The sequence below is a fragment of the Parasteatoda tepidariorum genome, chromosome 1, assembly GCF_043381705.1.
Source record: "Parasteatoda tepidariorum isolate YZ-2023 chromosome 1, CAS_Ptep_4.0, whole genome shotgun sequence".
NCBI lineage: Eukaryota > Metazoa > Arthropoda > Arachnida > Araneae > Theridiidae > Parasteatoda > Parasteatoda tepidariorum.
In genome coordinates this window covers 107,408,352-107,423,979 of record NC_092204.1, presented here as the reverse complement: position 1 = coordinate 107,423,979, position 15,628 = coordinate 107,408,352, and the positions used below count along the sequence as shown (strand labels likewise).

At 31.9% G+C, this 15,628-nt stretch overlaps 1 protein-coding gene across 2 annotated transcripts; it reads right to left on the bottom strand.

Moving 5' to 3' along the window:
• Positions 1-948: 948 nt before the first annotated feature.
• LOC107439461 (carboxypeptidase N subunit 2) lies at positions 949-14,909 on the bottom strand. 2 transcript variants are annotated; one of them, XM_016052061.4, is made up of 5 exons: positions 14,790-14,909; positions 10,595-11,047; positions 8,021-8,267; positions 2,474-2,625; positions 949-1,171 (listed from the first exon to the last, which is right to left on the bottom strand). In XM_016052061.4, the coding sequence occupies exons 2-5, from the start codon at positions 11,037-11,039 to the stop codon at positions 1,038-1,040; spliced, it is 978 nt and encodes a 325-aa protein (XP_015907547.1). In that variant the 5' UTR covers positions 11,040-11,047; positions 14,790-14,909; the 3' UTR covers positions 949-1,037. The 2 variants fall into 2 exon arrangements, with proteins under 2 accessions (XP_015907547.1, XP_071040991.1); XM_071184890.1 differs by having other exon boundaries at positions 14,813-14,854.
• Between the last annotated feature and the right edge of the window lie 719 nt (positions 14,910-15,628).

Below are 15,628 nucleotides of genomic sequence, written 5' to 3'. Positions count from 1 at the left end.
GCATCTCTATTTTTTAGTTCTCCAGATGCTTTTTGGGTCATAATTATATTGGGAATGGAAAACTCACCTTAAATTATGTTAATTTCCAATGGATTTAGAAAAAAATTAATAGACTTAAAATATTTTAAGTCTAGAAATCTATTTTGGAATTCCGTCAATATTTCTTCTACCTTTTTTATATACTCGTTGAATTTTTCGTGTTTAATATTGGAACAAATTTTTTTAATTCGAGGAAAATGACAAAATGTTTTATTTTTAATGTCCTTTTGAAAAAATTATAATTTAGTTTGAAAACTAAATATACACTGTGAAAGGTCAGATATTATTTTATCTTTCCCCTGCAATTGTAAATTCAGTGTTTGCAAATGCTCCATGACATCAGTGAAAAACATTAAAAAGTCTTGTAACAACTCGTCTAATTCTGAATAGGTTATTTCCTTTTCTTTTAGAAATGAAGTTATCGGATCAAACAAATCAACAAAACAATTCAACCACTCGAGAGGTGACTGTCAGTCACCAATTTCGCCTGTAAATTATCCACCACTTTAATTGTAAAAAGTTTTTCACCTTAATGCTTAGTTACCACTTCATTCAGTGATCTCCGGATATAATATGGTAAGTTTGTAAAAAATCCTTCAAAACGTTAGTGGTGGCGTCCTTTTTTTAACTGATGAAAGAACTTCGAGTGCAAAGGGTTAATACGTTGTAGCTAGATGACCATCTAACAAATGCAAAAGAAATTAATGTCATTTGGAAGTTCTAAGTTCTAATTCAGGCTAATTTTCATTTACTGGTATGAATATTACAGGACTGCTTTTTTTTAAGTAATCAAGATTTGAATTTGATAACTATATACCCATTGAATCTCAAATAATTTTCAGCGCTGTTATCAGCGCTGTTTTTTTCTTTTTTTTAATATTTGGAAATTTTAAAATAACTGACAGAAACTGACACTACAAATATGCTTTATTAAATTTTTTTTGGTCCTAATTATACCGTGACATAATATGCTCTGTTGCGTATAAGTTCTGTTATGATTAACATTCCAGCATGTTTGATTTAATTTTTTTGCCAGCTAACGAATCTGGAGTGGCACAAATACCCATATTTAAATGATATTTCGAATTTTTTAGAATCCACATTAACCTGCAGTCACAATGCCATGGATTATCTGCAAAAAAAAAAAAAATTAATTTTGGATGACACTCGAATTTCGGTAATACATAGTTGAAATAAGCATTAATTAATTTAATTTTGTACAAAATGACATTAAAACTGATTATGAATGATCTGCAATTAAGAGTTCATTTGGGTAAAAGCAATGCATATAAAAAAAGTTTTTTGTTTTGTTTAATCTGTGGACAGCAGAAAAATATTTATTAATAAATGTATAATGGCTTAGTCACTCATGGATGCAGATTAACATATTTGTGAAGTTTAGATAGCTTTCATGAATAAATTGATATCTTTTATGAATAATTGAAGTTAAGATAGCTTTTATGATAATTGGAGAAGAAATATAAACTAAATATTTTTTACGTGCTTTTAAAAAGTTATACATTGATTAGAAATCAAGAGGCAATAAGAAAAAGAAGAGAATCAGTTTGTCTTTAATTTTATACTTCCCTTATTTCTGAGAAATGTACTTTATTCGTTCTTAATATGAATATTATTTCACAATTAATTCAGTGAAATGCTAAATTATAGGACGGAATAATATTTTCCCAGTATAAAAATTTCACCGATAAAACATACATCTTAAAGAAGTAAGATGAATATTTAAAATTTATGGAATGTAACAGTGGCATGCAAGTAATTTCATGGAATGTAACGATTTAAAATGCGTAGTGCAAAAATAAATAAAAAATAGTGATGATTGGATGCCTGCAAGTGACATCATTGTAGGTAAATCCTGGCATTTGTCGATTCAGAAGCCAATCAGGTTCAACACACACGCGTGACGCCGCTTGCATGCATCCAATTAAATCTCATTTAAATCAGATGGTTAGGCATAATCACTTCATTTCTCGAGTTGCAAGTACCCATTTGTCCATTAGTTTTAAAACAACTCAGCTACAAACAATTTCTTTTATGAAAATATATAAAAACTAGTTTTCAAATTCTATACCACTAATAAACTCTTGAAACTCTCACTACAGAATATTTTTAAAAACTTTATGTGTACTATATTATTGGAAAGTTAACAAAAATGCATTTTTATTTAAAGTTATTAAATTTTGCACAGTCGTTGTGGAACGTTATCGAATCATTATCAGATCATTTGCTCGAAAAAGAAAGGCGTTTTTATTTTTCCAAAATGAAAGAAAAAGATCACAAATTTTCAATAGCGTTCTTTTAAAAGAAAGGTATTTTAACACAATTTAAAATTTCAAATTATTTTATAGTATTACCTTTGCGAGTTGAAAAACTGTTAATGCGAAGCTAAAGTAAATATGTGGGTTATAGTACTTACTGACAAAATCTATCCTCTGCAAATTTGGCGAAGAAATGGAAGAAAAGAGATCTTGAGGTAGGGTAACTAAATTGTTCTCTCTTAGATAAACCACTTCTAAAGCAGGCATATCCGAAAATAAATCAACTGGTATTGAAGTTAAGGAATTGCCACTGTAAGATGAAAAAATTTTTTTTAGTTCAATACCGTTATCTACTTATATAAAAATGAATGTCTGTCTTTGTGTCCTATATAGATTCCTAAACCACCTGACCGAGAGAGATGAAATTTGGATACTGATACTTCGAAACACAGGAAGGTCACTGTTTTCGACCTTAGAACATAACATTCTTATACGAACCGTTCGAGCGGGTTGAGCAAAAAAAGAAATGGAAACTTCTGATTAGTTTAGAACTTGCCATTGATAAAAATTAAATTACTATTATTTTATAGATAGCATCAGTGTTGTTTTCTAGCTTATAGCTCTAATGAAAAAAAAGGAATTTATTGCGCGCTTTTAATATTAAATTATTTTTTTATTCGTTTTGTCAAATTAGCTTAGTGATCAACATAATTCAACGAACATAGGTCGACTACGTTACTAAGTTAGTATTCCTGAATTTACTTGAAGCCATGTGTTTATATTGCTTAGATATACGCTTTTAAATCATGCATCTATAAATCTAAGTAATATGAAATAAAAGGTAATTGGGTATAATATAGCCTACGTCACAGGTTGTGTTGTTCGTACTAAATTTAACCCATGAACGGCATTTTCTGCGAGCCTAACTTCAAGCCACAAATAAACAAACGAAGTGTTCGATCGTTTAAATAGCTGCTCGCCAGATTTTATGCATTATAAAGAAAAGTTATTGAAACTAAATACAACTAAATAAACAACAACANCTTAATGATCAACATAATTCAATGAACATAGGTCGACTACGTTACTAAGTTAGTATTCCTGAATTTACTTGAAGCCATGTGTTTATATTGTTTAGATATACGCTTTTAAATCATGCATGTATAAAACTAAGTAATATAAAATAAACGGTAATTGAAATAAATAATACGTTATGTACTAAGAAGCCAAATTAATGGAGAAATAATACTAATGTTTTGGAGAAAACAAGAAATCGCAATGCATACTATTATTGACAAAAGTGGTAATAATTTTAGGAATGGCTACTAACTGAAATTTAAAAAAATTACGTACTGAAAAGCAAAATAGAAAAATGTTAATTATTTATTTAGGAGAAGCGTGAAAAATCACTGTGCTATTATTAACGCTTATTATTTAAATCAATTTCGGTAATAGGTACCAATAATTGAAATAAAAACAAACTATGGGCTAAATAGCAAAATTAGTTAAGAAATGGTACATATTTGTTTAAGACAAACGTAAAAAATCGCAATGCTGTTATTGACACTTTAGCAATTAGAAGACATCAGAAATTTTTCATAAAAATAACTTCGATTATTTTCTTACAAACAAATGGAATTCTAAAAGCGTTAACAAAGTAAAGTCAACCATCTAAGTAAGTAGCCAATACTTCCGGACTCGGCTGGCTAGGTCAGGCCCTCATCTCCAGGTGAGGGCTGAAGTCGAATGCTGACCAGAGCTCCTTTTATACTCGTTGAGTGTAGGCGTTCGGGAAAGCTGATTTGCATTTGGCTGATCGGCTTCTTCAAGCCGCGTTGCATTTTAATGAAGGAAACTTCTGTGATGACGCACTACACCAATGATTAATTTTGGTAATTAAAAAATCACGATGTAACATTTTTAACGCCAATCATGCATTTTGGTAATAATTACTAATGAAAATTAAAAAAAATAAGCTATGTTGAAAGCAATATTAATGAAAAAATGGTACTGATTCGTAAAAGAGAAGAGTAAAAATTGCCGAACTATTACTCTAATTATGCTAATTAATTTTGATAATAAGTACTACTGGTATTAAGATAGTTGGTTCAGTTTTAATAGGTACCAAATATGTATATATAATACAGGTATAATGTAGGTATAATATACTAACATAATAAATACGTGTAAAATATACTAACATAATGTAGGTATAATACATTATGTTAGTATATTTTACACGCATAAGAACTGCATCAAGACATGGAATCCTTAACATAGATATTGCGGAAAAAGGTTTTTATGGTCCCTTTAAAGGAATAATTATCTAATAATACATAAATGAAGTATATATAAATGAAGTGTTGACGATTACAGTGCTGACGCAAAATATCCTCAGTGGTAGACCGATCATGAGATAGAGTCCCTTTGCAGCCAGGCTAATCGTGGGAGATTTTCGTGGTTTTCCACCCAATACTTGATCCAAGAGTTCCCTTGTCCCCTGGATTCGGTTCAAAATTACACTATGACAGAGTTGAGCTTTAGTAGTCGTAAACCCAAAATTGAGTCGGGTGTTCAATAACGGTTTTAAAAAAAATACAACAATGACATAATTGTTAAACAAATATTTAACATTACGACACACTCTCTACCATTATAAAAACCCACCAGACATAACCAAAATATAAATTTTAAATAATTGTGTCAAAGAGATGCACCACTGGTATGAGGGAGAGCACCTCTACATATAGTACGGAGGGAGAATACCGCTTACGGGTGAATAGGAAGAACTTTCCTTTTTCATCCATAAATGACAACAGGATCGAACAGTACAACAAAAACTTTCTTTCAGAAGTGTGATTTAAGCTTTCGCTGTCAGGCCCTGTACGGATGGTGTTTTCACACCTGGATGAGCTGCGAGCTCTTTACTTCAGGGTTACTCTTTCTGGTGTAGTTTGGAGCCATTTGGCTCCAAACAAGAAATTTGATCCTTTAGTAGTCCAAACGCAATGACATCTTTCGTATTTCAACCACTGCTCAGCTTAGTAGCCCGAACGTAGTGACATCTTCATTACTTTTTATCCACTGCGCAGTTTATGTTCGTGAAGTCGGACTACTAAATTAATACGTGCTGAAGCCTTCTTTCTTCTAGGAGGTGTTAGTACGATGCTGCAGGACCTGCAGCAATAACAGTAATAAACAAGTAAAAGGAAGCCAAATCAGGACTGTCAAAAAAGCGAGTACTTCCTAAATCTAGCAACCATGTCACCGTTTTTAACACTACATTTAAAAATAACTGAAGCAAATTTTCAATTCGAGCTCACCAGAATGACTTAATATCATTAATATCGTATGAAATACAGCAAATTTGAGCTCAAAAATTATTTAATTTTTTAAAATTAGAAACAAAATTATCTGTTTGAAAATATCGCCTCGCAGAATAAGGGTTAATAAGTAGCTGTATACTTTCTAATCGGAAGTAGAAGAGCAGGTCAAGAGTTCGAGATTGTTGTTGTTTACATTTATATTGAAAATTATATTCATTAAGAAGAACTACAGGGCGAAGTTCTTTCTTCTTCTAAGAAATGGTAGTAGATATGCTTGGAGGAATCTGTGAGCATACTTCAACAGGTTTTAGTACTATATATGAATAATTAGGCTGAGTGTTATTTAATGCATCCATTTAAATATTTCACTATGTTTTTTGTCTTTCTTCGATTGAAGGTAAATTATCATTACACGTGAGTTTGCCATATAATAATCAAAATGTAATAAATAATATTAGTAGTTGTAATAATAGTATAAGCAGTTAATATCTGACTTTTTTGAAATTTCATTTCTCAGGAACTTTTTAACGATTTTGCTAAAATTTTGTATTTTGACATGCAAAATTATGCAAAAAATTTTATACCTTACAATTCATATTTTTTTTAACCATTGTTAACTAAAATAATAAAAAATAATAAATATTTACTAAAAGTTAATTTTTGCAAGGAACTATATTTGGATGAACAAGTTTTCTAACTGTGTGCAAGATTTTTAAATTAGCTTAAAAAGTTCTTGAGTGAAATACATAAAAAGTAAAATTAACATTAAGGGGTCCAAACTTTGGATCATCCCCCCGACGAAACTATTGAGATCATATTTCCCAGATTGCGAGTACCCCCTATATTTTTGGAATCAGAAATCCGAATCCGTCGGAAAAGGTATGTTTATTCAGAGAAAGTACGTTTTTATTTCTGATTTTGTAACTTGAAATATCGTTTGCGCTTATGAATTAGCATATTTGAGGTCAACCTCTCGAACTATTAAGATTAACTAATATTAACCCCCACGAAAATGTGAAAGATGGGCAAGTAAGAATTCATTTTTGCAATTCAGTAAATTACATGTTTGTAAACAATCTGTTTCTAAAAATGACGCTTGCTAAGGGGAAGTCAACTTGCAGGTAAGATTGAATAAATGAATAGAGTCATTTTAGTGTGCAAAGCCATGAGTCTTCCAATGATGGATTTGATGACCTAGAACGTGAGGATCTGATCATTAGATCAAAAGTTATTCGTGGTAATCCACTTTTTTCCCCTTTTTTTTTGAAAATTTATTTATTTAATTTTTTTGACGCACTGTACATCAATATTAGTGAATGTATTACTTGTACTTCTCTCTCAAAAGATAAAATATTTAATGTTGACTACTTGTAATACGGTCAGTATTATCAAAGAATATAGAGGGGGCTGCACTTCTACATTTTGCCCATTCTCCATTTACTGAGATAATACCGCTTGCGGTGCCTGTGTTACGAAGAACTTTTATTCTAACCCTCTATATTCTTTGATAGTATTCCCACATAGAGTAGTAAGCCCAACGGGAAAGACAAAATATAATATATAAAGAAATCTAATTATGCTAACTTTGTTCATAGAGTTGGCATATGTCTTTCAATTTTGAACATGATTTCGTTGTGTTGTTCTAATTTATTAATTACTTACTTTTTTTTTCACCCTGTACGATGAACAGGTATTCATCTAGCTTAAAGATACTTTTAATGAAATAACTGTAAATTTTGTGAAAAAAAGACTTTCTTAAAAGAAGCATTATTAATTATTTTAACAAGTTATTGTCCCTATTATTATAAATAAATGATGAACAAGATGGCTTTTATTTTAGAATAAATTACACAAGTAACAGTTGATTTTGAAAGTTATTTTTTTCTAAATATTAAATTTATATTTGGTTTTTGCAAAAGTGAAAAGTCCTTGGTCCGCATGCTTATTTAGAGAAATTACGTTTTTGTGACTGATTTCGTAACTAAAAGTAAAGAAGTATTAAAGTATAAAGTAAGAAGTAACAAAACTGGATCAAAAAATCGAAGCATCTTGAATAAAAAGTTATTAAACAGTTCCGTTTTTCATTTTGTGCTCTGTACGTGTCTTAATACTGGTGTTAGGGATACCGAAGAGGAAATACTGGTATTAGAGGTACCGACCTATTGAGGAAACCTTGCACTATTAGACAATATTCTTTCAAAGAAGTTTTTTAGCCAGCAACGACCGCGAGATGAGTAAAAGGATAATTCAAAAGTTAGACTTTATTTCAGAGATACGTGAATCAGACATCATAATTTTTCATTTGGGTTTTTGAGATGACCTAGGGTTCGAGTTGTTTGTTATAATATTTATTATTAAGCTATTTAAACTCTTACTTACTTAAGATGGAGAAATTGTAATTTTTTTGCTGGTTTTGCAAGAATTGATCTTGAAATGGATGTTAGCTCGTTATTCTGAAGAGAGAGAGATTCGAGGTCAGCAAATGGTTCAAACTGATGGTCGCGGATGACTTTCAGCCCTGCACTCTCAATTGCCACTTTCTCCACCTGCCCACTGGCAATTTCACCAAATTCTGGTGTCAGCTCTGTTAGATGAGTGTCCTCCACAACAATCGTCAATTCTCCCTCTATAAAATAAATTTCACTGAGAATTAATATGCTTTGTTGACTCGATTTATAAATCTGCTAGTGTTAAACACAAAACTGCATTCTTAACATTGTGTTTCTAGTAGAATCAGTGGTTTCTTTATAGTTCGGAAATGTATGAATCAAAATAACTAGACAATCATAGGACAATTGAGCCTTATGGTTCAATTCATGGAAGACAATCTAAATTTTGATTTTAAAGAAGAACATGTAATTTGACATAATAATAGCGGATATATTAGGTAAATTATCGACGTTAATAAATATTATTGATTTATAACTGTCGCACAGTAGAACTACAGTCCGAAAAGGTCAAACTTTTAAGAAATAGTAAATAATATAATTTAGTTATAAAAATAAACTTTAAAAACCGGAAAAAGTGTAATTTAAATAAAGCAGCCAAAAATCAGAATTTATAGTTCTCACTTTTTGTTTAATATTTAAACTAGACCTGCAGAAATCCCTATTCACAGTCCACAATTTTTTTTCTATACTTTTTTGATAATTTCAGTCATTTATTAAAAATAATCCTATCACCTCCATTGTTTGCTCTGTTGCACCGTTAGTGGACGAGCGGTAAAAGAACTGAGGTTTCCCTATTTGTCATTCAGCCCTTAGAATTTTCCGTGTGTGACGTCATTTTGATACCATAAACCTGTTATGGCGTTTCACAATCACCGCCTTTTATATATACTTTGAGAATCCTTGCCAAATAAAATATACACGTTAGGGGGTCGTAACTGAATGTTAAACAGTGGTAAGAACCTAACTAATAAAAACTTCAAAACCTGTTGGATAACATTTTGAAATTCTTAGATGTTTCTAATTAACTCCTTTCTCTCACAATCAAACAGGTTTTGATTCCACCTTTCTCGCCAGTAATTCATCAGATATTATTTTTGTATTTCCACACTGAATTCACAGTTCACCTAATGTGTATACTTTCTAAACTTCCTTTTTTAAATAAGAATTTTAAAAATATTTAATAGGGGAGGTGATTGTGGAACAATTATCAGCCAATTTATTCCCGAATGTAGTTCATAATTCGTGTTTATGAACATGGACAGAGCATTATATGCGCGTTTGAAAGAAAAAAACCATAGCTTAAAATGGGTGTTTAAAAAAAAATTATCGTAATACAATGGGTTGAACAATAAAATCCAACTTTTTAAACCCCTGAATAAAATGCATGCAAAACCTATCTGAAAATTCATCCAGCTTTCTTCAAATATTTCGCATAATCATTATTCACTACTGAATTATTTTAAAATATTCTAGTCTTGCATAAGAATCCAATCTCAATATAGTTAGATGGAGCATCTTTAAATAAACTAAATAATTTGTACCGGAGACAATTTTTAATACTATCGCGTGAGGCAACGGGGGTAGTTTAAAAAACATTATGAAATGCTATGACCATTTTATGACTAGCCATGTTCATTTACTTCAATTGATAAAAAAAAAACACTGGTACAACCAAAATGTTGAACATTATTGAAGAGAATAAAGGAAGGACACGTTGAGACATATTTCTAAAAGAATCAACATTTTAAGCTTAAAAACATGCTATGGTCAGCTGATACAAAAGTATACAATATTAATCGATTCAGCCTAGTCTGTTAAGTAAACCAATTATTTTTAATAATTTTTTTGTGAGCAGCTTTTTGATGTTTCCATACATTTTAAGGCTTATTTCCTCATACTGAACTTATCTCTTTTTTCTTTTCATGTCTCCTAAAAATGACGAATGATTTTGAAAGTTCATGTTAAAACATGTTAAAAGTTCGTCAACAGATGGCGCAATAGGATGAAAAAATCTAAGAAATGATGTCTCAGAGACACGTCAGACTATTACAATCAAACTTTAAGATTGAATCCCCACAAAATTCTTTCTTCCCCCTTCAAAAAATTCATATAAACTTTCCATTTTAAGAAAGGAAAATTATTTCTTCAATTTTTATACTGGCACGTTTGTGTAGGCGCCCCTTTAAATTAATGTAGTTCCAGTATTACAATCGAAATATTTGCTCGGACGTCAGTTGAATTTTGCTTCAGACTGCCTCACGTTATTACTACAAAGGATGATAATTTTGAAAATATCGTTTATAGTTCCTAGTTAGCAGCTCCGGCTGTTGCCGTACTTAGTAACTAATTTTGAAACGAGGTGAGATAAAATTATCTAGTTTCTTAAACATAATGCAGCAAATCAGATAAGTCTCTCTTTTTCCGTTGTTTTTGTTTCCAATTTTAGCCATTTTTCTTGGATACAAGATTTAATTAAAAGTGTAGTACGCTAAATCATTAATACCTGAATAAAATTTGCTGAATTGCTTCCAGTTAAAGTTTTCAACTTTTGAATGATCTACCTTGATCACTGCAGCTCCAGGTGTATATACACTAGGTATTGATTCATCTCCAGGACGCACCAGTCCTTCAACAGTAGCACGTTTTATGGACACATCCACTGTTTTTGACGAGAGCAGTACCTTCCACAGTTTTGAAGATATTCCCGAAATTTTGCTGTGCACCAACATAAAGTGGACGTCACCGTCACAAAGATTGGGAATATCTGCTATCTTATCGACTTGTTCTTGCGTGGCCAAACTGCATGTAATAATGCAAGCGCCATCTAGGTAAGTTTTGCAGGTGCATGGCCATATGTTAGTCGTAGGACATTTCTCTTCAAGTTGTGAACGACCCAAGACAATCAATGAAAGGAATAAGCAGATGCTTTTGACGTTGAAAAGTTCCATATTGGATGCTGAAAAATATTTTAAAAAAGTATTATTATTAGCCGCCTTTGGTGACAAATTTGATCATCTTTCAAAATTATTTTGAAAAACAGACACAGAACAGAAGAGACATTTCAGCAGATGCATGAAAATTATATCCATCTCTGTCGTGAGATAAAATAGAGAACTCATTCCATTAACACTACCTCCTGCCTGCACCTTTCGTATCATAACTTGAGTATCGTATGGTATGAGGATGCTATTTTATTTTATTTTATAACCGTCGTTGAACAGCCGACCCAAATTTGGGTTTACGACTACCAATGTTCAACTTCATAGCCTTGTAATTTTGAACTCACTCCAGTAGACAAGGGAACCTCTGGATCAAGTATTGGGAGAAATTTGCCTTCGTGTAGGACTTTTTGATAGAACTAACCCGCATTTACATGACATGGGGCAGAAAACTACAAAAACTTCGCATGGTCAGTCGAACGGTATAGAGACCCATGATCCGTCTACCACTGAGGATATTTTACGTCAGCACTGTGGTAGTTGCAAGCCGGAATTCGTATCTACGAGCCACTGCTGGGGTTCGAACCCGGTTCCCCTCATTGGAATGCTCCATCCTCATATTATAAATGCTATTGCCCGAAAATCTCCGCTTCCGTACATGATATGCGGGCATCATAGTACCGGATATATGCTTAAAATTTCAAAAGGGATCGAAAATAAATCAAAATAATTACTTACTAACTAACTATTCAACAACATGTATAACTAACTGTTCAATACTACCTAAATTACTACTTAAAGACTAATACTATAGTGTTGCCAATAGACAAAGAAGTATACGAGTTTAAGATGCCACATAAGAGAAATGTATATCTGTTACGGTAAAAGTGATAAATCCGATTATTATTAATAATAACCAATTAAGTTGGGTCAATGTGATTAAACGGTTTATATAGCATTGGGACATGGGTGTGCCACTAAGTGTATGTGTTACAGTTACAGTGATAAATCCGGTTATTATTAATACAAATCATCGAAATTAATAATAACTGCTTCTTTTGGCCAAATTGAGAAATAAAAATTCGAACTTATTGAGTTCGGTGTAAATAACAAACAGCATTTGAAGACAATGATAAAACAGCTTATGGTTTGGTTATGCCGGGAACAGCCTATACCGGGCAGTGGCACTTAACCTTAAAAAAAAAACATCAGTGTAGAGTATACCGGCCAAGTATATTCCAGGCAGTTACATTCAATCTTAAAAAAAAGTAAACATCAGTGTAGGGTATACCAGGCAAATGTATTCTGAACAGTTGCACTTAACTTTAAGAAAACATCAGTGTGGGGTATACTTTAATTTTTAATCACGTCACTCTTCAAAAAATAAGTAAATAAAATAAACTAATCCATTTTGAAATAAGCGCATTGAAATAAAATATTAACTTGAAAGAATTACATTTACCAAACTTCATTGGTTATTATTAATAGTAACCGGTGATTGTGATAAATTCGCTGCAAGTGACGTAGTGTGGATATCTCGATCCTGATTCGTTGTTGAAACGTGGCATTTGTTTACGTTAGCAACTATTCTTTCCCTTCTATTTCGCATAAGCTAAGCCCGTCAAGTATCAATTCTCTTCAGTGACATATTCTAAATTCTTTCTCAAAGATTTCAATTCTTTCGCTATATACTTTTCATAGAGACAGGCAGGAAGCCACGTGGAGCATAAACAAACTAATTATGCATCGAAAGGTACACAAAACAAAAAATATATACAATAAAATGCATAAACAAATAATAAATCTAACTTAAGTAAAAGAAGTAGACGAGAACGAATTATATTTCAATTAGTTCGATGTACTTACTATACGGCTCTGTATTTAACTTATTAATTTATCCTTAATTAATGTTCTAACTTATGCAGAAAAACTTAGCTCAATTTTAATATGCCATTTTGCTCATAAAAGATTAGCTGGCGTCATGTTTCACGTGTGTAGGTATAGGAGTTCTTGTTGAAGTGCAGGTACCCAATGAATCACCTTCACCGGCTTCTTTGGTTATTATTTAATAGTTACCGGTTATTATTAATATTAACCAATTAATCACATTGACAGAGACATATATATAGATTATGAACACGTAGACACATTTTTCCTGCTAAGCGGGCAAAAGATATATTATGTGGCTACACATATAAAAACATTTAACTAAATAGANCTGAAGAGGTTCAAGATGTGCTCAGGTGATGCCTGGTTTTGTTGGCATTTAGGGCAAAGAGGAAAGACTTTTTGATTTGCAGAAAATGTGAGACATTTCAGGTGTCCACTGGCCAGTCGGGATAAGCAGGTGGCCATCATGTGTTCTAAAGTTAAACGAATTGAATTAAAAACAGTTTCGAATGTATATATTTTTTCCATGTCTCTGTGTATATAAATGTCACTTCAATGGATTAGTGGTCTACGTTTGCTTCGTCTACGCAGTTTTATTTCACGGGTTGAATAAGTATCAATAAACAGGAATTGTTCTGCACTGACATTTTTGTGTAAATATTCTCTTTGCCGAAAATATCGAAATTCGATATATAATTGAAAAACTGCTGATATTAAACTGTACTGAACAAAAAAATATAATTTAACTTAGATTATCATATTATATGTCGTAATAAGAGGAAAATAAATGAGAAGCAATTTCACTCGCTAACGACATAAAACGATAAACTTGTATCATCATAACAATTCAAATTGGAAACAATTTTTATCTGTCTTGAGTCTTTTACAGTTTTAAAAATTTCAATATAAATGATAAAATTTATACCTGGCAACATCTATAAACATTTTTGTATGGCAACTTCTACAAAGTTGTTAAAATTGCTATAACTTGTGAATAAGTTAGAGTTTCGAAAAAAGTCACGTTAAGTTCATAAACGAAATTAGTGTTTTCAGCACGCTTATTTGGTTTAATAAGCGTGCATGAATCGTGAACTTCAACTTGCATAATTACATTTCAGCGGGCTGTAGATCACCCGTATTATATTTTTATTTACAAGTTTGACAGTTGATGATTTCTGAAGTAATAATCGAATCTAACTTTTTTAACAACTTGCATAATTACATTTCAGCGGGCTGTAGATCATCCGTATTATATTTTTATTTACAAGTTTGACAGTTGATGATTTCTGAAGTAATAATCGAATCTAACTTTTTTATTTTTATTCCATAGTACTTCTCGTCCGTAAATATTTATCTATACACACCTTTGTAATTTCAAGCTCATAGTTTTTGTGCAGCAAACCAATTTTGAGCACAAATGAGGCCATGATTAAACTGTTGCTAGGGAATAAGTGANTTTCTGAAGTAATAATCGAATCTAACTTTTTTATTTTTATTCCATAGTACTTCTCGTCCGTAAATATTTATTTATACACACCTTTGTAATTTCAAGCTCATACCAATTTTGAGCACAAATGAGGCCATGATTAAACTGTTGCTAGGGAATAAGTGAACAGATGTAAGAAATACTGGAAAAAATAAAGAAAAAAAAAGAAGAAAAAAAAAAGGAACAAGTCTATAAATCGGCAAATCATCTTGCAAATACAACAGTTTTAGAAACGTATAATTTGTCTATCGGCAATATCACCATAATTTTTTTACATTATAACTTAGTTACTTTCTATTTAATAATATTACTTCCGTTTAAAGTTTTATGTATTTTAAGCGAGCTTTTAAAAAATACACTAAAGAAAAATGTTATTGTTTTACCTGTGTTATTGCTGCTCACTTACCGGAAGACAATTAAATCTTTCAAATCCCACTATCAATCACTTATATTTAAAGCCAGGTGTGCAAGTTCACATTATTTTAACGGTAGGAAGATAAAGTGTGATTTCTTTATCAGGAAAATTGAGACACTACACATTTCAGAATTATATTTGTGATTTTTTTAAGAAAAAAAGTAATTGATATTTCCTTTTGACATTGATCATGGATTATTATCTTATCAAATCGATAAACATGGAATGAATTGAAATTGAGAGTACATTTTAACTCCTTGACCACTTCCTGATGTTGTTGTTGCCATCGTAGGTCATTCAGACAAGGCTTGCGATTGTTCTTGTTTTCCAGTGGCGCCATCTATGGCCAAGATTTCGACTTCTGTCACACTCATAGGTCACACTCGTTTATAAGGCGGACCCATTCATACTTCAATTCATTCCTCCACAGATCGTAATTTTGATCCGAACCAGAGAATGATCAATCTCCAATTCAGTACACCTAGAGGTATAATTTGTTATGGGAACATGGAGGACTTTGTGATTCGACATATTTAACGTGCACCAGTCACCATTTATTACACGGGGTGTCTTCGTCCTGCTGGATTCGAACTCCCGTCCTCGCAAACGTGAGTACGGTACCCTTTCAACCAGGCTATCCCGGCACCACAACTTCGTTAAAAGTTTATGTTATAAAACTTGTGTGGCAAAAGAAGGAAAAGTTCGCTCAATTGCCTATTGTTGGCCATTGGATGTTTCGTGGAGGGTAAGACTCCCCAATTTCTTGACCATCGGCATAATGGTGGCATTGCACCGGCACCTTCACTT

Bases quoted from the DNA above. Each gene is read 5' to 3' on its own strand.
- LOC107439461 (XM_016052061.4), bottom strand. From the start codon at position 11,039: ATGGAACTTTTCAACGTCAAAAGCATCTGCTTATTCCTTTCATTGATT. The intron at 2,626-8,020 runs GTAAGTAAGAGT...TTCATCTTACAG, and splicing joins TTACAATTTCTCCATCTTAA to TGGCAATTCCTTAACTTCAA. The intron at 1,172-2,473 runs GTAAGTACTATA...TTTTTTTTGCAG, and splicing joins GCAGAGGATAGATTTTGTCA to ATAATCCATGGCATTGTGAC.